Here is a 25,293-nt window from a genome sequence, read left to right on the forward strand (position 1 = left end):
ATCCATCCATCCATCCATCCATCCACCATCCATCCATCCCTTCCTTCCTTCCTCCCTCCCTTCATCCACCCATCCATCTGTCCACCCAATGAAAGAGTGCAGGGATACACACACCTATTCCTGAAGTCCGTCCATCCATCCATCCATCCATCCGTCCATCCATCCATCCATCCCCCATCCATCCATCCCTTCCTTCCTTCCTCCCTCCCTTCATCCCCCCATCCATCTGTCCACCCAATGAAAGAGTGCAGGGATACACACACCTATTCCTGAAGTCCGTCCATCCATCCATCCATCCCCCATCCATCCATCCATCCATCCGTCCATCCATCCATCCATCCCCCATCCATCCATCCATCCATCCGTCCATCCATCCATCCATCCCCCATCCATCCATCCATCCATCCGTCCATCCATCCATCCATTCATCCATCCATCCCTCTGGCTGCCCACACCTGGCCAGGCAGAGCCTGGACCCTGCTGCTGGTGAGCCTGGGCTGTGGTGTCTGCCCCAGCCCTGCCATCACCACAGGTAATTACAGCAGGTTTTTAATTATTTCTGCAGGTCAGTCCAGACACAGAGGTGTGAGCAGTGCTCTACAGGAAGAATAACCCCAGCTTCATTAATACATAATTCATACACCCAGAGCTGCTTGGGCTCACACTATTTGCTTTCTAAAATGGGTTGCAGGACAATAAATAACCAAGGGGAACGTGGCACTTGCTCAAGGAAATGCCATAAAGCAAGGAGCAGCCTTGCCAAACTCGTTATTTTTCCATAACCATAAATATCTATGTCACTGTAGCAATATATCATCAGAGACAGGTGGATACCACTGAGCTCTGCCATGAGGAGAACACTGTGGAAAACACTGTGGAAAATTGCATTTGAGCTGGAAAATCTGCACCCAATGGGATGCTCTCCCCTCCAGCTCTCCAGAGCCTCCCACCTACCGATCATAATCCATGACAGAGATAAGGAGGCTGACTTGATCCATGTTCTCGGGGGGAATGTCAAAGATTATTGCTTCATTGTAGGTGGGATTAAGTGTGTTTTTCTTTATGGTGGTTTTCTTCTTCTTCAGTCTTCGCCCGTCACAGAGCAAAGACACTTTGACATACGGATCTAGGGAGGAAGAGATAGAAGACCTTTTGTTGATGAAAATGTGTTTTGTTACTTTTGCAATATAGAAAGAGCTTTATCAGAGGATGGGCTGTGAGTTCCCATGAGCCAGAGGTGCTCTTCAAATGGACTTTTAGAAAAAGGTTTATTTGCAGACCAGTAAAGTCCTCCATTTCTCATACTGGTGTGGGTGGTGACCTGAACTTCAGGCACCAGAGAACCAGCACTACATGATTATTGTTGCAGAAAGGCTGAGCTGGCTTCACCTGAAGTCTCAATTCTCAGACATTTCATATGGCATTAAGCTCCAGCTGAGCAGAAACATTTTTTGCAAAGGTCTCTGTTGTTACTGCTTTTTGTACAATGAAATTCAAATACTCTGAAGTCGATGTCTGGAAAAGAAATTGGATTTATGATGAAAACCAGAATTTGTGCATGCTAAATTTGCAAGTCAGCTCTTTGAAACTGCAAATGCAAACAGTCTATAGGTGGCTGTGATCCTCAGGTTTGATTACTGACCACTGCACAGGGGACTGCACATTCCAGTGGGATTTATCTAGGTGGGCCATGATCCTTTCCTGATTTGGGGTGAAAGAGTTGATTCTGGCTAGAAAGGGTCACAAGAGATCTCAGTGTCCAAGCCAAGAGATGGATCAGAGCTCCGGCCCTACAAACTTTCCCGTGGAATGGGAAAAAAGTGACAAATTGTCTACTTTAAAAATTTTGTTTGCACTTGAAACACAGACAAAGCTTTCTCAGATATTCACCCACCATCTACTGAGGGCACAGCGAGGGAAGAGGAGGAAATGTGGCTGCAAGGGAATCCTCCTCAGCCACCAAACACCCACCTGAGTAACCAGTGATGTCCATAGCTTTGAGATTCCTGCATTTAATGACTGTTAAGGTGAGGCGACCTGCAGTTGGCAAATAACAAAGGGAAAACATGATCTCGCCCAGGTCCACGCTTTCCTTCAATAAAGCAGAGAACAGATTTTATTGGAAACGTGCAGAACCAGCCAGGTGCCTCCTCCTCCACCCCAGCATTTCCTCTGCTCTGCCATTTGTAGCAAAGGGTACTTTACTTTATCTGAGTGCACCCCAACACGATTTGGCTAAAAATGAATAGAGAGAATGTGAAAAATAGGTTACACCTCCACATCTTAGTTAAGGACAATCTTCCTCTGCCTCAGTGGAGTCTGTGCTTCCTATTGCACCCTCCCAGCTGTGCACAGCTAATGCACAGCACTCCTGCTCCACTGCTCACACAGAGGAGGTGGGAGATCTCACACCAAATCAATGCAGTGAGGAAATCAAATTAGTATCAAGCCTTGTTTGAATGTACTGTACATGTCTCTGGTGCCTGGTTCCTCCAGGAATGTGACAAACACAGAGAGGTGACAGAAAGATGAGCTCCTGACACGCAGCGGTGCCGTGTTCTCCAGCTGTGCACTGCAGAAATCTCCTCAGAAACTTTCTGTGACAGCCAGTGCCATCAGTTCATAACATCACAGACTGGTTTGGGTTGGAAGAGACCTTGAATATATTCTAGTTCCAACCCCCTGCCGTGGGTGGAGATGAATTCAGTAAAGAAGGTTTGGGACTGACAGTGCCCAACATTTCTGCATAAATTGAAAATGTCTTTCAGTAACACAGTGGTTTTCTCTGAAGGTGAGCGTGAGTTTTTGGGCAATTACCAACTGGGGTGTAAAACTTTAGCCAGAAGACAGGCAGGAAAGTTCTGTTGAGCTTTTAGTTTGTGACATGTCCACATTTGGACCACCAAGCCCTTTGAGATGCCCTCGAGGAGCAGGCACAGCGTGGGGCTGTGTGTTTGTGTGTATAAATGGGGAATTAACCAGCAGATGGCACTCAGAAATGTCTGATACTTTAGGATTACACGGAAGCCAACACAATTTACTCTTTTAGTGCCCCATCAAATAACTTTTATCTATGGCTCTTAGCACTTTTTGTACCTGCAGCTTCATCGACTACACCTCCTAAAAGCCCTTTCCATCATTGCCTTGCCCATGGGAAGTCAAGGAAAAATAAACAAACCAAATGTCTGATTTAAACTAGAAAGCATCATCGTCTGAAGTCAGCAGAAAGATTTCCAAACACCTTCTAAAAATGGATTTAAAAAAAAATCTTATTTTTCTACATACAGATCCCACATCTGTAGAGCAAACAGCCAGTTTATTTTGGGAAACAGTGTGTTTGATTCCTTTCAATGTGATATAATGATCTGCTGAAGAGAAATTGTGGCTGTTAGGAGTAGAGTGATGGAACTAGAAAGACAAGTAAATGCACTTAAAGCTTTGCTAAGTGTTAGGGGAATAGATCTTGTTGATGGATGAGGTTTTTGCCAAATTATTTCCTGCTCATTCTCAGGTAAGGCAAAGATTAAATCTTTATTCCACTTAGATGTGCAGAATACTAATGAATATTATATAAAATTTTGATTGGGTCTGTTCTTTCATGCTTTCTTTGTTCTCAGTTGGTGTGGGAGGCACGAGGGCAGGAGACCTTGGACAAGATGTCAGCAGAGAGCAGCCCTGTGTGAGATGGTGAGAGCACCCTCTGGACACTATCTCATCTTCTATTCCTCTCCTTGCACTGAGAGGACCCGTTCAGGGTATAAAATGAACATAATTTATTCTTTGACCTCATTGTATCAGGTCAAGAGATTTTTCTTTGCAACCATAAATACAAGAGAGCAAAGTGTGTCCTGTGGGTACATTATTTTCTTGCAGATTATAGACATTGGGACATTTCCAAAATTCATATCAGTACCTTTTAGGAAATAATGGAAGCTCTGAATCAATAGACTTGAAACCAAAGATGTTTCCCTGATTCACGAGCTGTACAGTCATTAATTAAGTAGCTGAGTGCTGGCTACTTGTCCAGATCAGTTCTTAAGTGTGTTCCTACCCTCTTACCCACACCATTGATCTCATGCATTATTAGGCACCCAGAGCTTTCTTGGGGTTTTGTTCAAACTGTATTTACCCTTCTCAATTTTGATTAAACAGAAATGTCATTGGGTGTGCTACAGCTGGCTGAGATGTTCCAGGAGCAGCACATTCCTTAAGAATGGCACAGAGAGGATGAGGGGATGGAGCCAAACGCGGTGCTGGACGTTTCTGTGGCAGCTCTGCTGGGCTCCTGCTCAACACACCTTGGGGATGGGGCTGGCTCTGCTCCCCTCACACCTTCTCTGGAGGCTTTTCCCTCAACAGCCCTTCTGCTGGTATATCTCCACTGGCTTCTGTGGGGTTTTTCCCCATTAAATGAGATAATTTAGCCAGGAAAACATCCACTATTGCTTGCAGAACCAGCAGGCAGGTTCCTCCAGGAGGCATCAGCACATCAGGGGCACTTTTCTCCCCTTCCAGCAGCCCCTCTTGGGGTGAAGGATGTGCCTGCTGCCTGCTTGCCTCCCTGCCAGCATTTCTGCTCTCATTACCACCCATCAATCACAACAGCCGTGGCTGTTTGCAGGTTGGAAGCCAAGAGCTGCGAGCACCCTGCTAACTCAAACTGTTGCTTTCCTCATGGCTGATCCTATGCCTCCTTCCCACGGCCCTCCCAGGCAAGATGCTCAAAAGGCAGCACAGCAGCAACTCCCAGCACTGCCCCAGCGTGCCTGGCAGGCACCACCTCCACCCCTGTCCTCAGGCTGGCAGGGCCAAAGCTCTCTGTGCCCTCCCAGGACAGCTCCAGCCCCTGAGCTCCTTCCAGGGTGGGTGATGTGCTGTGTGACCCCTGAGTGCCCTGGGACCCCGTTGGGCACAGCAGCACAGGGCTGTGCAGACCTGCTGGGCTTCACAGGGCTGTCAGAAGGTTCTGGACACCCTGCAGCAGGAGAATGAGCACTGGTGGCAGTCACCAAGAGGTTCAGCTGGTGGGGAACACGTTGCTGAGAGAAAAAGCACCGGAGTTACAAAGCAAATGTCCTGTGGCACTGCTGGCCACAGTAAATGTTTGTGTTTGACAGTTCCCTCCTCACACAGAAAGCAGGGGAGCAAAAGGTATGAGATGAGCTATGAGGGAAGCTGCAGGACAGATTTTTGCAAGTTGTGGCATTCTGCCAGTCACCAGGAAAGATGTGACAGGGCCCACGCTTCCAGCCACAGGGGTGGGGATGTCTCATCTTTCAGTCTCAGGAATAACAATGTGACGTGACAATGACAATGGCTGATTTAGTGTCCAGCTGCAGAGCAGTTCAATCGTTCACTCGCCCTGAGGACCAGCCAGATCCTCCTGGGAGGGCAGTGGAGGAGCAGACAGCTATTATGGAGAGGTTAATGTCACTGCTCTGCACTCACTGATCAATGTGAGCACTTGGCTTCTCCTGCCAGCTCCGTGTGACACGGAAAGGGCTGGGACTTTTCCTTTCTGAGGCTTGGTTTCTCTTCCAGAGGGAATTCAACAGAACTATTAAAAGACCCAAATCCAGCTCTGGAAGAATTGCCAGCAGCACATCCAGCACCTCTCAGCACCAAGGGGCTGGTACTGGCCTGCAGAGCTCTTCCTTACTGTGATCATGTGGTGCCTTAAGTTTTTAGCTTTTATATTCTCAGATCCTGTACTGCACTAGAGTAGAACTCTGAACTCTATATAGAGTGTTAGTAAGCTTTCTTCACATTTTTCTCGGGCCAAACAATCCTTCCAGGCCTGAGAACCAAGGTCACCCTCTGCCTTGGGTGACCAAGTATAAAAAGTATAAACAAAAGTGAATGGGGGGGGCTGGAAGCAAACCAGGGGAATATTACTTTGCTACCTGAAGCTATAACTGGACAATTAACCCCTGATATGCAAACAGATCAAACTTTTATCTGTCTGAGAAGCTTGTGACCATTGTCCACAATGGGTGTAGTCTCTGCAAGGCTTTTGACTGCCCAAGGTGCATCTATTGAAGGCCTTTTATAAATATCCACTTTATTCTCTTAACTCTGTCTAGCCTCTGTTCTAGGTATCCCTCCAAGGCATCCCATGTGCACATGGCAGAGAGCTGGGCCATGGCTGTGGCTCCCTGGGCTAACAGGAGGTGAGGAACCATCAGCTGGGAGCTGTGAAGGATTGATTTACCCCTGTGGAGAAGCCCCACCATGCCCAGCAGACACTCACCGTCGTGGCGTACTGAATGTCCCTCCAGATGGAAGTCTCCCGCGAGAGGTCCGAGTCCTCGAACAGGTTCTCCAAGATAACTTCTCCAATCATGTCGTGCCTGGAGAACCTGTCAAAGTCAAAGACGCTCAGGTGGAGCTTCCTACTTGCCAGCTCCTCGTGGGGCACGGGGAAGTGGAAGGACTCGTCGAAGGTGGGGTTCAGAGTCTTCCTGTGCACGCGCGTCTGGAACTTGCGCTTGCGGTCGGGCAGGAGGTAGATCTTCACGTAGGGATCCGAGCTGCCGCAGAAATCTTTGGCTGGCAAGTCAAAAGCCCTGAGAATCCGGACAGTCAGCGTCTCGTTCTCGTAGTCGTACTTGAGAGTGAAGTTGATTTTCCCACAGGTTTTCTCTGCCTCTTTCTTGGGGTCCTCGGTGTCCACGGTCTTCTGTTTGTAGAGCTCGGGCTTGATGCGGCCGATGCTGGTGGGCTGCTCGGCCACGGCCGGCACCTCCAGCCCGTAGTCCATGCTGGACACGTGCATCTGCCGGGGCAGGTGCCTCTTGAAGGAGATGTGCCTGCACGAGGGAGACACCAACAGCTCTGTGGGTTTCCAAGGACACGGCTTTCGTGTCCTTTTTCGCTCCTGGACTCAAAAATCAGCACAGAACGAGCTCCATAGGTGCTCCTGAGCTCTGCACTGAAACCAGGTGTGTTAGGGAGGGAACACCTCCAAAAACCTTCAAGGAACCAATCCAGCAAATTTCTTAAATTCCAGAGCAATTGCCACAAGCTGTGTTTTCTCACCTGTGGCACAAGTCACAGCCCACAGCTGAACAGACAGGTCCCAACAACTCCTTACCCAAATCACAGACAGCACCATGTGGAGACTTTCCCTACCTCGGTCCTTACACTTCCAAGATACTGGCACTAACCTCTCCCAGATAAAAAAAAAAAGCAAACACTTTTTTGGGTTTTTTTTTTTTCGTTTGTTTGATTTTTTTGTGAGAGAACCACAACCACTTCAGAAGGTGAGGCTTTCTTCATAGAACCACAGAATGATTTGGGTTCAGAGTGTTTTAAAGCTCATCTCATTGCATGCCCTGCCACAGGCAGGGACACCTTCCCCTAGATCAGTTTGCTTCAAGCCTTGTCCAGCCTGGATTTGCTGGGTATTGCTGCTTCCAGACTTTTCCAACAGACTCATCAGACACTGATAGATAATTGTTGACAGGGAGGGAGGCACAGCCTCGTCAGGAAGAGTCTCTTGCCTTGAGCTCTCCTCCAGCACAAGCTGTATGTAAGCGAAGCTTTATCTGAACAAAGCATAAAAGCTTTCTGTGGACTGAGGGCATTATTTCAGATTATCTGGTGTTTACAAGAGCAGTTTATAGAGTTATTTAACCAAACTAAAAACTCTACACCCAGAGCATTAGCCTTCAGTGATACGTGGTGCTTGGAGACCTTGGCAGGCTCCTCAGAGGTATTTTGGACAGAGTTAGGCTGGGCTGTGAATCAGAGGAACCTGCCAAGGAGAAAGTGTGTTTGAAACCTGCCCACGTACAGCTAAGTCCCACTTTGTTTGTCCTAATTCAGACTGGCTGAGGGTTTTTTCCTCCTCTGTTGGAAAGGTGTAATAAAAGCAGAAGGAGAGTGTGCATGCAGAGAGGGAATCAGCTGTCCAAAAAGCAGTGTGGATAAATAAAAGAGTGTGGCTCACAAATGCAGGTGGCACCATGCTGATCTACCTCAGCTCCTTCAAACAGGGGGCTGCCATCAGTGCCTCACTAATCCTGCAAAAGTGCAGCCAATTTTCTGAGCAGAGCCTGATTTCCCTGTCACACTCCTGTGCACATCCCAGGCTCGGCCAGCGAGGCAAACAGAAGTGCTGGGGCGCAGCCAGGACCCTGTGATCCCTCTTTCCTGTCCCTGTTTCACCTCCTTCTGTGTCAAGGAGACATGCTGCATTTCACAGAATGGTTTGTGTTGGAAAAGAGCCTCAAAGCTCAGCTCATTCCACCCCCTGCCATGGGCAGGGGCACCTTCCACTATCCCAGGTTGCTCCAGCCTGGCCTTGGGACACTTCCAGGGATGGGGCAGCCACAGCTTCCCTGGGCACCCTGTGCCAGGGCCTCACCCCACTCTGAGTAAAGATCCCCTTTCTAACATCTAATCTAAATCTCTCCTCATGTCCAAGATGAGAGGGAGATTCACACAGCCTTTCCCTGACTTCCTGAGGATGATGTTGATGTCTCTGTCCCCATCTGAGCACAAGCACCGAGCACAGCTGGTTCAGGGCTTGTGCAGCGAGCGATCCATCAATTGTGCTGATCTAATTGTTTCTGCCAGGAGCCACAACAGAGAGAGAGAGCCAAAAGGTCTAATTCTGTCTGACAGGGTACATCATTGATACTTCAGCCTGCCTCTCATATTGGAACAAAATTAAAGTGGCCAAAGCTTGTGGGTGACTTGACACAATGAGGTCAAGTCGCAGTAACAGGACTTGAATCTCTGATTTTTTAAAAGAGCCACAGTCTTAACACATTCATTGGTTAATGGCCAAGCTTTGGACAGTAATCTGCTGTGTAGGTGCTCTCTTTAGTCTCCCAAATGGTCTCTGAACCTCTGGCTCCATCCAACAATCCTCCCACCTCTGCAGCTGCTCGCAGAGCAGTGTCCCTGCTGAGCACCTCAGCCCCACCCAGCAGAATCATGGAATATCCTGAGCTGGAGGGCACCCACAAGGATCACCAAGTCCAGCTCTTATCCCTGCACAGACACCCCAACAATCCCCCCTGTGCATCCCTGGGAGTGCTGTCCAAATGCTCCTGGAGCTCTGAGGGCCTCAGGGCTGTGCCCATTCCCTGGGGAGCCTGGGCAGTGCCCAACACCCTCTGGGGGAAGAACCTTTCCCTGATACCCACCCTAAACACCCCTGACCCACCTCCAGCCATTCCCTGGGTCCTGTCGCTGTCACAGAGACCAGAGCTGCCCCTCAGGAGGAGCTGCAGCTCCCATCTGCAGAACCCATCCCATCCCATGGATCCCATCCCATCCCATCCCATCCCATCCCATCCCATCCCATCCCATTCCATCCCATCCCATGGATCCCATCCCATGGATCCCATCCCATCCCATCCCATGGATCCCATCCCATCCCATCCCATGGAACCCATATCACAGATCCCATCCCATCCCATGGAACCCATATCACAGATCCCATCCCATCCCATGGAACCCATCCCATGGATTCCATCCCATCTCGTCCCATGGATCCCATAGATCCCATCTCATCCCACCCCACCCCATGGATCCCACCCCATCCCTCACCTGGTGGAAGAGGCTGGCTCCGTGGTTTGCCTCTGGATCCGCGTGCGCCTCATGATGTGATCCTTCATGGACATCTGGACCTCTGCAGGGATGTCTGGAGAGGTGTGGCTGATCTTCACAGCTGCCTCCAGGAAGCTGATGGCCCCCGTGTCCTTGAGCTTGTCTGCCATGCTGTCCTTGTGGCCTGCCTCGCTCCTCAGCACGGCCAGGTGGGAGGAAAGGGCCTTGTTCCTCCAGGGAACCCAGCACAGCTTCCAAAAGAGAAACACAAACACTGCCACCAGGGCCAGGCCACACACAATGACTATCACTGCAAGGAGGCTGACGGAGAGCTCTGAGGGAGACAAGGACAGTGACAGGGAGGGACGGGAAAGAAGAAAAGAAGAGACAGATGGTGAGAAGATCGTAAGTAAAAGGAAGGAATGGTCCAAACTGACTTAAATCACAACTAATGGAGAGCTCTCAGCTCAGAGCCAAGGCCAAGTGAGCACCCCTGGCAGGCTCAGGACACACCTGGGGAGAAAATGGGTGTCTCCATATGGACAGGGCTGTGAAGTTTTACACCCTGATGCTTAAACTGGCTATAAAATCCCATCCTTGGTTTGTTCTGCAGCATCAGCAAACTGCTGAGTCTGAAATCAAGAAGATGTGTACAATTCCATGATAGAAACAAGCTCGGTGCTGCATGCCTTTTTGCTTCGTGTCACAGCTGCTCAGGCACAGGAATGAAAAAATCCATTTACTAAGGTCCTGGAAGTGAATTGTTATTGTACTGTCAGCACCCACATCTTGTCCAGATGCGCCCATAGGGAATACAAAATAAATACCAACACCAAGGAAAAAATAATCACAAGCTGCTGATGCAGAGAAACCAAACATAGCAGGAGTTTGTACAGGAAGTGCTACACAGTCTCCCTCACTCTGAGCAGCACAGGAGCTGTGTGTGTGCTCTGATGCTCTGAGACACTTTTACCTCATGTGTGCTGAATTTCAGTCTTTTTCTGGAAAGAGCTTCCATACGTGTGGCTGACGAATCAGGAAAAATGGAAAATGAAGATATATATATACATATATGTGTGTGTGTATATAAATATATATATATATACACACACATCATCTAGGCTGTGAAATGATTCACAGCGCTGCACAAAGAGAAAACACTGGCTATTTTTGCTTCCTTTCCTACAGTGTATTAATTCCCAGATCCTCATCCAGACCAAAACTTTGAGAGCTCAGGATTCCAAGGAATACCAGTCCCTGATGGTGGAGGCAGGATTTGTTCTGGAGGCAACTCTGCAGCATCAGGACTGTGGAGAAATCCATCATGGAATGGAGGTCAGGGACAATTCCTTGACGGCTGTGTTATTTGTAGTGCCCAGTAAAGCCACACTCCTTTAACTACCCAAGTGCAGGTCAGGACAGAAAGACAAACAAAAAAATCACCAAAACCTGCAAAAGTTTATATGAAACAAGCACTACCTCTTATCCATCCTATTTATGTCTATTCCTGGACTATAAGTGTTTTGTGTGAGTTTGAATTCCCCACCTGAGCCCCAAGGAATGGGGTGGGTGCCCTGAGCATTTCTGAACTGGGGAACTCCTCTCTGGGCTGCATCACAGCTGCTCTGAGTGTAAATCCTGATGCGCTTTACCTTAAACAGGAGCCATAAAACACCTCCTGTTCCCTTTGATCACGCAGTTTAGTTTGTAAAGCTGTAATAAGACATTTAATCATAGAATCACAGGATGGTTTGGGCTGGAAGGAACCTTGTAAATCATCTCATTCCACCCCCTGCCATGGGCAGGGACACCTTCCACCAGACCTGGTTGCCTAGACCCCCATCTAACCTTGCCTTGATGTTAAGGCTGAGAAAAATCTGTGAAATATGAGGAAAGATTTGGGTTTTAATCTTGAATAAATAGCTGAATGTAAAAATTAAGGAAAAAAACCCCCACAATCACAACAAAACAACAAACCCCCCACCCACCACTGGTGAACCATGACAGCAAAGTGCTCAGGAGCACATTTGTACCATCAAATTTTGCTCAGGTCTCTCAGGGAGTGCATCAGCCACTGCAAATTTGGGATAAGTGAAATCTCCAGGCAGCACCAGACACAAAATGTGACATCCACACCCGAAGAAGCCAGCCCTGCACAGTGCCTGGGAGCCATCTGTTGTTCCTGATATCCTGGAGGATTTTGTTTTTCCACAAAATTACTGAGCCCAGCAAATCCAGCAGGAGCTCCAGGCAAAGCTCCCTGGCTGCCTGTGGGTTTTTGACTCAAAAGGGAAGGGCTGGAAGGGATGGGATGGGAAGGATAAACATCACCCAGAGGTTTTTTCAACTTTTTTTTCCCTTCCCAGCCTCCTGTACAGGTCATTTATTTTCTGTTGTAGCTCTGAGGTGGAAACACAGATCGCTGCTGGGGGGAATAAACAGATCCCATCTTACTCAATAATAAATAAGGTTGTACCAGCAGCAGAGCTTCCTCGGAGATTTGCCTAAATGTATTCTCACCAAAGCTGAGAGCACAGAGGTTCCACTTCACTATCCTTTGACTTAAATCTTGGAATTGTGCCCAGGAAACTCAGTGTCAAACATTCATAAGAAAACTCAAGAACCTGGACTTTTTGCAAATACCTCTGTGTTGGTACAAAGGAAATCATTGCAATGCAGAATCTCTCACTGCTGGGAATTGCTGCGTGACAGGGAAGATTTTTTAAAGATATTTCCACCCATTCCAAGGAGTTTTATAGGCTGCATGTCTCTGCCAGCACACCAGGCTCATTAATGGGAACCATCAGAAATAATCAATTATCCTTTCAGAAAACCTGTTGCCAGCTTGAGAAAGATCCTGGCTCCTGTCACTCCTCTCAGGGCTGGCATTCATAATGCATCTGACAGGATTCACAGATACTTTAATGCATGACCTCCTACTCCTTCCTCTGACAGCTGACACAGAGCACGAGTGGAAGGGATCAGGATTTTACAGACAGTTTTAAATCATCTGCCTGCTCAGAATATTGGGTTGTTTGAAGATGACACTGAATTCTCCAAGACTTTTTTTGTGACTTATTAAACTTAAATATCAATTGGACAGAGTTGACCTTCATTGATTTAATGAGCTTTCTCTTATGGATTTGAAAATACCTGTTGCTTTCTAAAAAATACCTGGTATTGAAAAGGCTACGCTTTAAATGTCCTTTAACTTACAAGAAACTGTAAAAACAAGATCATTCCTCACCTAACAGAAAATGCCCTGGAGCCAGAGGCTGCTTTGGTTTTCCTGGAATGAGTGGAGGTAAGGCCAGTTCCCCAAAAGAACACCTGAGCCCAGGGGAAGAATGAGCTCCTTGGTTGATATTATTCTCCCTTTTTCAAGGTTTGGATCCAAGATTTGGGGAAGAGAGGGAAAAGAGGGAAAAGAGGGATGTGCCTGCATCCAGCAGTGAGGAAGGGCTCTGTCTAATGCAGGAACAGCTCAGATCCCAACTGCTCACAAGGGAGACTCACATCATCATTCTGAGCAATGTCCCACCTGGGGAAAAACACGACAAGAAATATGGTTTTGTTCTGTTTCCCTCTTAAAAATTCACAGTTATTTGCCACTTTGTTATCAGGTAAGTGCTGTGGTACAAGCGCAGAGCAGCGCCAGCCATTCCTCACCCCAGTCCTATAGAACTCAGTGCTGCTCCCTCATCCTCAACCAGTTCCCACGGGAGACATGGGAGAAACTGGAAAATTGGTCTTATTACAGCTTGTAATTGAAAAGATAAAGCTTAAAAGAAGGAGGTTGCAAACACAAATTAACATGGCTGTTTTACAACCTGGCTCCCTCTGGGAGCAAGCGCTGCTTCCCCAAGGAGCCTTCGGCTGGAAAATGCTTTTGGCTGCAGGGCAGCAGTGACAGAGCTCCCTCAGAGCAACGAGGAGCAGGGCAGGGATGGACATGGACACTGACAGGATCCACCCTTGGAAGTGCTCAAAGCCAGGCCAAGACTTTGAGCAACTTTGTCTAGTGGGAGGTGTCCCTACTCATGGCAGGGATTTGGGGCCAGATGACCTTTAAGGTTCATTCCAACCCCTCAATGTTCCATGATTCTGTGATTCTGTGATCTGCCTTCTTGAGCTGGTATGTTTAGGATAAGCCATTGAGTTTTTGTATTTATTATATACGTATTTTATAGGTATATTGTTACTTGGTACTTGTATAGGTACTTGTTACCAAAACACCACATAAAAAGTCCTGAAGCTGACAGCAATGGGGACACCAAGAGCACAAACAAGACTGGATTCCCTCAACGTCACCCAAAACTGATCCCATTTCTCCTTTGACTTGACTTCTTGGTTTGTGTTTTTACTGATTTTGTAACACCCAAACCCCTTGCTACTGAAGCACACCAAAAAGCTCAAAACTGCAACATTTCCAAGGTCACTACTTCCTACTGCCTTTAAATCAAAAACAGCCCAGGGCAGGACAAAGAATCAATGGTTTACAGTTTAAAACTGTGAAGCTAAAAGAAAACTGAGGAAAGGGCAAACGCTCCTTGGTTAGTCCAGCCCTTCCCACCATGGTATCCATGGATCACAGAGCAGCTCCTCAGCACAACCCCCGTTTTGTTTCATCCTGGATGGGAGCTAATGAAGAGATATGGTCCAACTGCCTTTCAGCTTGATGTCCCTGCTGACTTCCTAATGCCTAAACTGAGTTACCAAAGGGGATAATTAGCAAAAGTCCAACCCAAAAGCGATTAATAATATGACAAAGTCATGATTAGAGCAGTCTATTAACTGCAAGACAATAGTGGTCTAATTGTGGCAACATTGACTTTTACTGCTGTGAAGTAGCTTGTGCTGTCATTAAAGAGATTCATGGATAACTCCGAGTTTAATGTGCAGAGTTATATTTAATATCCCAAGATGTAATTTAGCTTTCCTTCCACCCACTCCCCACAGAGAAAACACAACATGTTTGATGGCTCTCTCAGCACTCCAGCAGCCATTAGTCATTCCAGCTACCTGTTGCATTTAAACAAAGTTGGAATGGCACGAGTGGAAGTTGGAGAGGCTGGAAATTCTCTGTGAGGTGCAGGGTGGGACCAGGGTGATGCCACCAGCCCCCAGGACCTGGCTGTCCCCTTCCTCTCTTGTCACCTGTGAGGGCACAGACATTTCCTCAGGCCCTGGAGCCCCTCACCAAGGCAGTGGTGACACTGACCTGACCTTCTGCCACCTTCTGCCAGACACAGCCACCAGCCTGACCCTGCCAAGGGCCAAGGGACATCTTCCTTGTCAGAGGTTCTTCCTCCTAAGCTCTCTGGTGGTTCACGGAAAATCTGGGCATCAGGGAGAGCTTGGGATCGCTTCAGCTGTAAAAGCAGCTCCTGGCTGTTCTGAGCTGCAGCCTGGGGCATGGAACACCCTCCCACAGCCAATGCCCCTGGAAGGGCAGCTCTGGGAGGTGGCAGAGCCCAGAGCAGGGTGATGGTGATCACCTCACTCACTCTGGCTGGGTGAGTGCCTCCCCACACAGCAAGCATCACTCACACCAGCCCAGCAGATACTTGCAGGCTTCTCTGTCCATTTTCTGCTAGTTTTTTCTCTTGCAGGAGTGTTTGTGAGGATATATTGTTCTGTTTCTGCAGGGCTTTGCAGGGAGCACGCACTCAAGTGACGGATTGGTACAAGAGGTGCTGCTGGAGGAGAGCAGCAGCTCTGGGGCTACAAGAGACCACGTGAGGCTCCCACCAACTGCTGATCTCATTTTCTCTCGATTGAGGAGCATCAGAAATGTAAGCCTGATTAGCTGAGGGCTGGAAATTGGGCACGGGGGGCTGTGGTGGGTCTCAGAGGTGAGGGCAGGGGGGAGCACAGGGCAGCAGCTGCGGAGGAGGAGGAAGGGTTCCATTAAACCCCAGCCACAGAGATGTTTATTTAGCAAAGCTGCTCAGCTTTGGAGGAAGGAACGGGGACTGGATGGAACAGAAATCAAATATTAGAACCCCACAGCAGCATCCAGCAGCACCACAGAGACAAGAGGGAATGTCCCCTTTGGGGACACAGCACGGAGCAAACCCTGAGGGGCAGCAGGGAGGGCAACAGCAAGCAAAGCCCTTTGCACCAGGGATTCTGGAAAGGCAACTCACTGGCTGATAAATCCTGGGATGCTGCACTGGGGGAGAGGTGAGCTGCAGTGCAGCAGTCCTCAGCCAGCTCCTCATCCCCCTCCAAGCCTGCCATGGCCTCGGGAATGGTAGCAGAGCAAATGGTTCAGATCAGACCGTCCCTGTCACCCCCACAGCCCCAGCTCCTGCAGCAGCAGGCTCTGTGTCCCCAGAGCTCACAGGGGGAGCTCAGGGCATGGCAGTGACAGGGAAGCACTGCAAGCCCACTCTCTGATTGCCCCTCTTTGCTGGGGTTGTGTCCAGTGTGCCAGTCCCCTACTGATGGCTTTGTTGTCACATTTCAGGCCCCCTCACTGCCATTTGGCCGCCATTTGAAACTTCATCAAGTTCTTGATTTGCTGGTGGTGTTCTCCAGGCAGGCAGGCAGGCAGGCAGGCAGGCAGGAGCTACAGGAATATGCCTTGAAATATTCCTGAGCTAGACGAGTCATTAGGAGCTGTCACTTCAAAGTCTGGCTGCCGTCAATTGGCTCTTCACAGGCAGCCTGGCAGCAGGAGCTGCTGCTCCAACAGCACAGAGCTGGGTCCTGGAGAGGGGGAAATATTCCACCAGCTTCCCAGCAGATGTTAAAGGGCCAGGTCGGGACACAATTCTGGGTGAGGCAGAGCTCCTGCTGCCCCTCAGATGTTCTCTCATGCTGTGGGAGGTGGGGAGGGCTGCAGAGCCCCCTGCAGCAGCACACCCCAGCCCGTGGATCACTGTGGGTCCCAGGGTCACAAACATGGCTTTTTTAGGCCCTCAGAGCTTCTGTGTGCAGGGACTGGTGGCAGCAGTGGGAGCAGGTGACAGCTGTGGACACCCTCAGGGCAGCCAGAGCCCTGGTGCTGCTCAGGCTCCCTCAGGGCCCACGGCCCAGCCGAGGGCAGCGCTGCACCCAGAGTCTGGGGGAGAGGGAAGGGAAATCGCAGCCGTGCTTGGCACTGTGACCAATCCAGAACAAAGCACAGAATCACAGAATCACAGAATTACAGAATTACAGAATATCCTGAGCTGGAAGGGACCCACAAGGATCATCCAGTCCATACCCTGCCCTGCACAGACACCCCCAAATCCCACCCTGGGCATCTCTGGCAGTGATGTCCAAACTCTCCTGGAGCTCTGGCAGCCTCGGGGCTGTGCCCATTCCCTGGCGAGCCTGGGCAGTGCCCAGCACCCTCTGGAGGAAGAACCTTCCCTGATTTCCAACCCTGGCACAGCTCCAGCCCTTCCCTCAGGTCCTGTCCCTGCTCACAAACCAGGTTGTTTTATTCTCTTGGTAGTGAAAGTATGAAACCACTGATTGTTCCTCTCATTTGGCACAATGGTATGAAGCATCCAGGGAGACCCTGACAGACCCCCCCCTCACTCTGTGCACACTCCCAGCACCACAGGACAGGTTTCTCCAGGTGAAGGCAGCCAGTCCCAGCTGCTCTGGACATGGCCAAGCCTTGTTTTGTTATTCCATACCAACCACAAGGAATTCTACAGAAGACAGCACAGGGAATGGGATTGAGAACAAGTTCTCACAGTTTGCTGAGCACTTTCACACTCAGCTCATCGCACAGAGCTCAGTGGCAAAGGCCCCTCTCAAAGCAGAGGGCTGGGAATGCTCAGGAGGGGGATGTTCTGAGAGGAGACATCCAGAGAATTGTGGAATCGTGGAATGGTTTGGGTTGGAAGGGACTTTAAAGCTCATCTCCTTCCACCTCCTGCCATGGGCAGGAACACCTTCCACCTTCCAGGTTTCTCCCAGCCCCATCCAGCCAGAGTCTCCCTGAAAGCTAAAATGAGATTTTTCCTGTTGCTTCCCCAGTCCTTGGACACTGAGTCCTGCACTATCAGCTCCCACCAGCTTCCTCCTGCCAGCACAGGCTCCCCAGGAATCCTGAGAGAGCCTCCTCATCTCCTGCACACACCCAGCCATGAAATGGATCCTGGGAAGGTCAGGACAGGAATGCTCCAAGTGGCTGTGCCAAAGTTTCAGTTAGACAGCAAAAAACTTCTTAAAAATTAATTTGCTGCTACCACAGGGTTCCTGCCATGCAAGAGCTTATCAGAATGCAAACTATAAGCTTCAAAGGGGAGGATGAATCAGAAGCTATTTTGAGAGTAATTATATAAGACTATAAAACTCAAACCATCTCATTATTGCACGTTGAGGATGGAGACAACCCTTCATATGGAGACCTCGCAGGGATCCAAGTGTTTCCAGTGGCTGATCCATGGCCAGGAGCAAACAGCAGCCTCATCCCTCCCAGGCAGGCAGAACTTGCTTCACTGAGCAAGGCCAGGGCTTTCCTCACCATTGGCTGTGATTCTTGTGGGGATTTGATTCTGCAGCTGGGAAATGAGCTGGAACAGGAGACAACTTCATCCAAAGTGTTTTACTTTAACTGATGTATAATTTAGAATATCCTGAGTTGGAAGGGATCCACAAGGATCATCCAGTCCATCTCCTGCCCTGCACAAACACCCCCAAATCCCACCCTGTGCATCCCTGGAGTGATGTCCAAACTCTCCTGGAGCTCTGGCAGCCTCGGGGCTGTGCCCATTCCCTGGCGAGCCTGGGCAGTGCCCAGCACCCTCTGGGAAAAGAACTTTTCCCAAAATCCAGCCTAAGCTCCCTGGCAGCACTCCAGCCCTTCCCTGGGGTGCTGTCAGTGGTCACAGAGAGCAGAGATTTCTCTGACAATTCGCTGTCCTGGATAGGAGCTCTCAGCTCGTTACTGCAAATACTTGCAAATTCCCCAATTTTATAAACTCCAAGTCATAATGAAGGAGAAAATGCTTAGACCACAAATCTGCACATGGAATAAAGTTCTCTTCCAGCATCCCCAGCCATAGCCTCGAGGCTTTCCCATGTCAGCCTGGAGCCTGGGGCACCTCAGGCTGGGAGAGGATGAGCTCCTGGGACACCCCCGAGCTGTCACCTGCATTGTGCCCTGCCTGCAAGCAGCAGAGAGAGTTGTTTTATCCTTGTCTACATATCCAGGCTGCAGCTGAAGCTCCTGCTGTGTGCTATAGATACATATTATAATATTGGCTTTTTTGCAAATATTAAAATGGATTTTATATGTGTCATGTTGAAGTAATTTTGTTATAAAGATGTAGTTTTTATTTCTGTTGTTAATTAAGCTCAGTGAAATAGCTGATGTAAGTGTGCTTGTGTTAAAATGCCTGCTTGGATGGGATAACACCCAATGAACACAGGAGGAGGACCCCTGTACTGATCTGCCAATTATCAGCACTCAATGTCTGAAGCCAGTGAGGACCAAGGCCCAAAAACTGGAGGTGATAAGAACGGACTAAAACCACAACCAAAAAATACACATGCTCTAAAAAGGCAGAACCAAAGAAGAGATATGCTAAACAATTTTTGGAGCATGTCAATTAGTTTAGGGAAAAGTTCACTATGCAGAAGGGCCTATGAATATGCAACAGGCTGATGTAAGGGAGAAGGTATTTAAGGGGTGTCCCCAAAGATAACGGGGTGCTCTTGGCTGAGTGCCAACCCTAACAACCTTTGCTCTATGGTCTTCATTTCCTATTGTCCTTTATTAAACTTTTTACGTTTTCACAGGAGAGTGAAGGTGTTTTCTATGTGTGTCTTGGCCCAGGGTGATGTCAGTGCTGTCCCCATCCCCTCTGCACCCCATCCCTGTGTGGGGACTGTCACACCTCATGGGCTGATTGAAGGAGTGCATTAAACAGAGAAAAGACACTGTCACACCCTTTGTCACCTGGGGCTCTTCAGTTCATGGTTTGGTTCTTCCTTCACCAGGGAACAGACAGCAAATGCTCTCAGACATGGGAGTGGGAGCTGCTCCAGGCCCCAGGGGAGTTTAAAAACCAGAGGGAAATCTGAACAGAATAATTCAGAGGGACACATCAAAGGTGATTTTCAAATGCAGAGTCAACTGTGAGGCACTTCATGTCCCTATGTGAATATGTAACAAAACAAAGGGGAAAAAAATCAACACTTACAAATCACAGAATCCCTAAGGTTGGAAAATGCCTCTAAGATCATTGAGTCCAACCAAATGGAAGTGCAGAATACACCAAAGAAAGGGATGTGAGGTCAGATGAGAGTTTAGTGGCCTGGACCGTGTGCTTTTCCCACTGAAACAGAATGAAGAGTTAATTGCCCAAAAAGAAGGCAAAAATCCTGGATAGCTGAGGAGCACTGCATGGCTCTCCAGGCAGGAGGAGCCTCCAGTGTAGCAGCCAGAACAGAGCTCTGAACCCCACAGAAGCCGCATCTCTGCAGGGCTGCAGCTCCAAATCTGAGTATCCAATATCCCAAATTCCCTCCTGAACCCTGTCTCTGCCCACGGACAGCCTTCAGCCCATCCTCAGCTTCATCTCCCCAGATGGACCTGGAGACAAAACTCCCCTCTCCCACCACCAGCCACAAACCCCACTGGTGACTGTGGGCTTCACACAGTGCTGAGAGACACCAGGGACAAGAACTGACTCTCAGTGAAGTTGCTGGGCTGGAGGAGACCCATCACAGGCTCCTGAAGACCAAAAATGTTGGTTTTCAGCCATTATTGACCGATTTGGGCTTTCCCTCCAGGCTGCGGATTTGTCACTGAAACTTCTGCTGGCATGTGCAACCCAAAGGGGAACTTTGTGCTGTCAGAAACGCAGCATTTCTGTTATCAAAAGTGACAAAAAAAGAGAAAAAAAAACTTTTCCAAGCCGAAGGAAACATTCCCTGGTGATTTATGTCACTTTGTGACTTAATCAGCTGCTCTCTAGAGCATTATAAATGTGATAGGAAGAGTTGTCATTGCTTTCTGCCTAACTGATGACAAGCTAATGAACTATTATAAGCCACAGTGAATGCAATTATGGCACAAGGCTGTGTGCTAATCCCATGACATTTTATCACAATATGCTGTAGCAACATCTGTAAACAACCCGGTGGTGCTGAACACACACAGTGGCCAGGGCTGGGGTTAAATCCCTGCTGAGCATCCTCATCCCCCAGGCTGTGACCCTGTGTGCCAGGGCAGCCTGGCTGAGGCTGCTCAGCACAGGGAAAGCCTCTGATCCAGAGCTGCAGCTGAGCAGAGCCAGGCAGAGAGGAAACCACGGGAATCCAGACACTTCTGGGATGCAGAAATCCAAGTGCGTTTCAGGATGCAAAACGGAACGAGTAAAAGCTTTTCACTCTCTCTCCCTCTCCCTAGAGCAACCAAAAACCCTGGAACTTGAAATTTCCTTTTAAAAACTTGATCAAAGCTGTGTCTGCTGTGAGACTCCAGGCTCAGCAGTGCCTCTGTGCCCAGACTCTCCACCCTGGAGCTGCCACCTCGCTGCCCCTCACTTCCTGCAGTGGGATCCAATTCTGGGGAAAGGCTCCCCTGTGTGTCCCTCTCAGACCCCATTTTGGCTCAAAACCCCACTAAAACCAGGCTGCCTTGAAAAGATCTCAGGGTAAAGCTTGGCAGGGAGCAGACCTAGGGTCTCTCCTCATCCCAGTGCTGGAAGTCTCCCAGGCTCCACAAGAGGACACAGTCTGCGGAGCCCAAAATCCTCGGCCAGGGTGGGCAGAAGACCCCAAGCATGGGACAAGGCAGCCCTGAAAAGCTTCCCAGAGCTTTCCTGAGTGCCCCCTGCCCAGGACACAGAGCCCCTCCAGCACCAGAGGCTCCTTGAGCTCCTGAGACATTCTGGATGCATTTATTGCCTGGACCTGCACCATGGGACACCCAAAACCAGAGGTGTAGGATCCTTCCAGAACTGCCCTGGCTCCAGGTGCTGCACAGGCTGGGTGATGCCCAGCCTGGTGCCCTGCAGCTGCCAGCTGGAGCCACCTAAACCCAAAACAGCCACACAAACCCACAGCAGTCCCTCCTCCTCTGTGCCTCTCCAGCAGCACAGAACGGGCAGAGCAGCACTGGCACACCCAGAGCTGGGCTCAGATGGAGCAGCCAGGAAGGACTGACCTGCCTGGAGCCCCCACAGCGTACAGGGACCCTGCAGAGGTTTGAAACAGAGCATTTCTTTGTTCAAGCTGCCCTGAGTGAGGAGGGAACTTCCTCCCCATGGCTCTGCTCCTGCCATCAGCAGCTGCTGCTGCTGTTTCCATTAGCTTGGAGCAAAGACAGGGGTCTTGAACCCCTCCAATGCGCTGCAGTGAGCAGGCTGGGCTGCCTGATCCTACTCATTGATTAAATGGATTCTGAGATGCCCTTTTCCAACAGCTCCTACCACTCCATACCATGCAGCTCACAATTCTTTCAGCACAAGCATTTTGACCAGAGCTCAGATTCAGAGCTGGGATCAAACAACTCCAAGTAAACGCTCACCAGCATCCAGGAGATGAAGTGCTGCATCTGGAGAGAGAAACTGAGGCGTGAATGGCACAGAAAATCAGATTATTACAACACCAAGGGCTAGAACTCCTGGGCAATCATTATTCCAAATGGTCCAGGGCCGTGTGCCTCAAGGATGGTTTGGAGAGGGCTGGTGTGAAGGGAGCTCCTGGCATGCTGCCTTCAGGCTTCGCTGCACAGTTTGCTGTGATGTTGTCAAACATGAACCTGCTACAGCACAACAAACTGAACTAAACAGAGAGACACCCTCAGTCAGCAGCTGCGGCTCCGCCGCGCGCAGGGCTCCCCGCAGGAGAACTTTCTTTTTTCCCCCAGGCAGGGAAAATGTACATTTAATAGCCAATCACTCCAAAAATCTCCTCCCTGACCCTCCAGGATGCCATTTTGCAAGGTACAAATATAATTAAAGACAATACATGGCAGAGGGACTTAATTGCATCTCTCCCCAACAACTGCCAGGGCGACTGCTCTGTCAGGGAGTCCGCTGGATGGAAACATTTCACAGACAAGATCTCTGATTTTCCAACACACAGATGGGAAGGGGAAATATAGATTGTCATCTTTGAAAGAGAAACAGCAAATATTAAAGGTAGAAAAAGCTGCCTAAACAAGATGAGATGGAAACCTGGGGTCCTGAGAAAGAATATTTGATTGTAGCTGGAAATGTGAGCAGTGAGAAGAAACAGTTATGAAAAACAAGGGTAGCTGAGGCTATAGTTAAATAAAACAATTGGATCAGACACGAGCCCCGTTCTGGGTCTGGTTTATCCCTGCACAACGAACACACACATGGGAGAGGTTCTGGCTGCCAGGAGCACACACAGCGAGTGCAGCAACTCCAGCACAGCCAGGATGCCAAGCGACAAACACCTGCAAACCCAGAAACACCAAACACCTTCCCGGAGTCATCCCAAAAAACCGCGGGGAAGCTCGGGCTGTGCCCTGGTTTGAACCAGCTCAAAGCACACGCTGCCCCTCCGTGCAATGCCGGGAGAATTCTGAGAGCAGGGGGAAAATGTTTCAACAGCAAAGGCGTTTTGCTGAAATTATTTTCATTTAAATTATGAAAACACGCTTCATATTATGGAAAGAAAAAGCAAAGAATGATTAAAGTAACTTGAGAAATGTGGACTCACCAGAGCGGCGGCAGCTCCTCAGCGCGGTCCCTGCTCGCGCATCAATTAGCGGCGGCAGCGATCCCGCTGCTGTTTCTATGGAGTTGGGGATGCTGAGCCCTGACTATGCATGAGGCTGCTGCAGCTGCATGGGAGCAGCTCCGGGTCCGCACGCACCACAAACAGCAGCAGCCTCCCTGCTCTGCCTCGGCAATGAAGCGAGCAGCGGCAATTAGGCGGCTGCAAAGCTGCGCCTATGCAGAGAGGGGCTCGCGGAACACGCACACTCCACTCAGCTCCAGAGGGGCATTTTATTTGCCAGGACCATCACAGAGCATAGCCAGAGGCAGCTGGAGAGCCACAGATCCGCACACAATACACGAGCAGAGACACATGTCTGGAGACAGGCGATTTAATCCGTTTTTTCCTCGATTTTCTCGGCCGGTTTCAACCTTATTTCAACACAGTTTTACAAACCTTTCTTTGGCAGCAAGGTTTGAATCTGATACCTCCAAGATCCCAGCCTGGTTTAGTTGGGCTAAAGAGCAAATTTGCTGCACGTAGCTCTGGCTGGCTCTTTTCTAGGAGGAAAGGCAAGATCCATTTTGCAAGTGCATTACTCTGTGAGAAAAAAGATATTTGCCCCAAGGAGCTGCTCCTCACATGCTGGGCCTCTGGAAACTCAAGCTTCAGTGATTAATATTAGCTTTGCCTGGGTGGCTTGGAGCATGTTTACTGTTATATTGACTTAAAATACACTTGAATGGCGATTCAGAAAAGTGTGTTATTGTGCCTAGTGAGTAAATTCAAGACATGCCCATATTTCACAGGTAGTGGCTGAAGGCATCCCATAACCATGAATGAGGGTGTCATCAGTTCTCCCATTAGTCAAGCTAATCTATCAGGGGTCAGGTGGTTTTTCTTTCCCCAGAAAATACTCCAGAACCAATTTCTCAATAAAAAAAAAGATCTTTCTGCACCAACCTTCCTGCGATGAAAAATCCTTTATTGCCCAGAAATTCCCCCCTTTTTCCTGCCTGCAGCAAGAACACTTCTGTGCTTGGTTTAACATTTTAATAGTCTTTGCCAAGTGCCAGGAGGGTGTTCAGCGCTGTACAAGCTGTACTGCCTGCACCAGGACCTTCAAAAAGAGCAGTTCACACAAGGGGCAAAGCAGTAAATGTGCTCGGAATTACTGGGGGTTGGACACAGGCGAGCTGACACCATGTGCTGGGATTATCAGGAGGTCTCTCTGACTCTGTGCCTTCCCCAGCTGTCCTGTTCCCTCCTCTCACTCCAGCGTTCTCCTCCTGCATCAGGAAAGCACAGGAGCATTTTGCTGGGGTGGATCAGTGTGTGAAGGAGGGTTTGAGGAGGGGTCTCACCACGCTGAGATGAGCAGGGTCTGCTGGGGACAACCTGCAGCCCCTCTGTACATCAGCCTCTGCCTCCTGCCCTGGTTCCACTAGGGCAGCAACGCTTTGAACAAATGGATCATTAAGGCAAAATAAAAACCAACCTAGGTTGTTTAAAGAGAGTCTCAGCACAGAAGTGCTGAAGGTAGAAATCAAACCCAGAGGCTTTCTCCTGGATGTGCTTTGATCCCAGGATAAATTCCTTCCTGTACCCAGGCACCATCCTTTAAATCAACATCACCAGATGCTGGCTCCAGTCACAGAATCATGGAATCCCAAACTGGTTTGGGTGGGAAGGAGCTTGAAGATCATCCAGTGACACCCCTGCCATGTCAGGGACACCTTCCACTGTCCAGGCTGCTCCAAACCCCATCCAGCCTGGCCTTGGGCACTGCCAGGGATCCAGGGGCAGCCACAGCTGCTCTGGGCAGTGCCAGAGCCTCACCACCCTCACAGGGAAGAAATCTTTCCCAATATCCCATCAAAACTCACTCTCTTCAGTAACTCTCATCAGCCCTGCAGGATCATTTCAGAAGGAGTCAAGCTCCCCCTTTTCCCCACAGGATCTCCTGGGACGGGCTGGCAGCCTCTGTCCCAGGCAGGCTCTGTGAACCAGGGGGAGCAGGACCCAGCTCAGGGGGGCTCAGAGCAGGCTGTGGGGAACCACAGAACCTCCTGAGCTGGGAGGGAC

The 25,293-nt window shown here is 49.4% G+C and overlaps 1 protein-coding gene across 1 annotated transcript in view; it reads right to left on the bottom strand.

Annotated features, from left to right (window-relative positions):
• The window catches only part of SYT6 (synaptotagmin 6), a 35,850-nt gene that overhangs the window by 7,176 nt on the left and 3,381 nt on the right, over positions 1 to 25,293 (bottom strand). The window contains exons 2-5 of the mRNA XM_005428100.3: positions 9,562 to 9,895; positions 6,251 to 6,809; positions 1,972 to 2,092; positions 955 to 1,126 (exon numbers count right to left, since the gene is read on the bottom strand). Coding sequence (XP_005428157.1) covers positions 955 to 1,126; positions 1,972 to 2,092; positions 6,251 to 6,809; positions 9,562 to 9,895 — 1,186 coding nt within the window. The remainder of the gene's footprint in view (positions 1 to 954; positions 1,127 to 1,971; positions 2,093 to 6,250; positions 6,810 to 9,561; positions 9,896 to 25,293) is intronic.

This window comes from Geospiza fortis, unplaced genomic scaffold (assembly GCF_000277835.1).
Source record: "Geospiza fortis unplaced genomic scaffold, GeoFor_1.0 scaffold391, whole genome shotgun sequence".
Taxonomy (NCBI): domain Eukaryota; kingdom Metazoa; phylum Chordata; class Aves; order Passeriformes; family Thraupidae; genus Geospiza; species Geospiza fortis.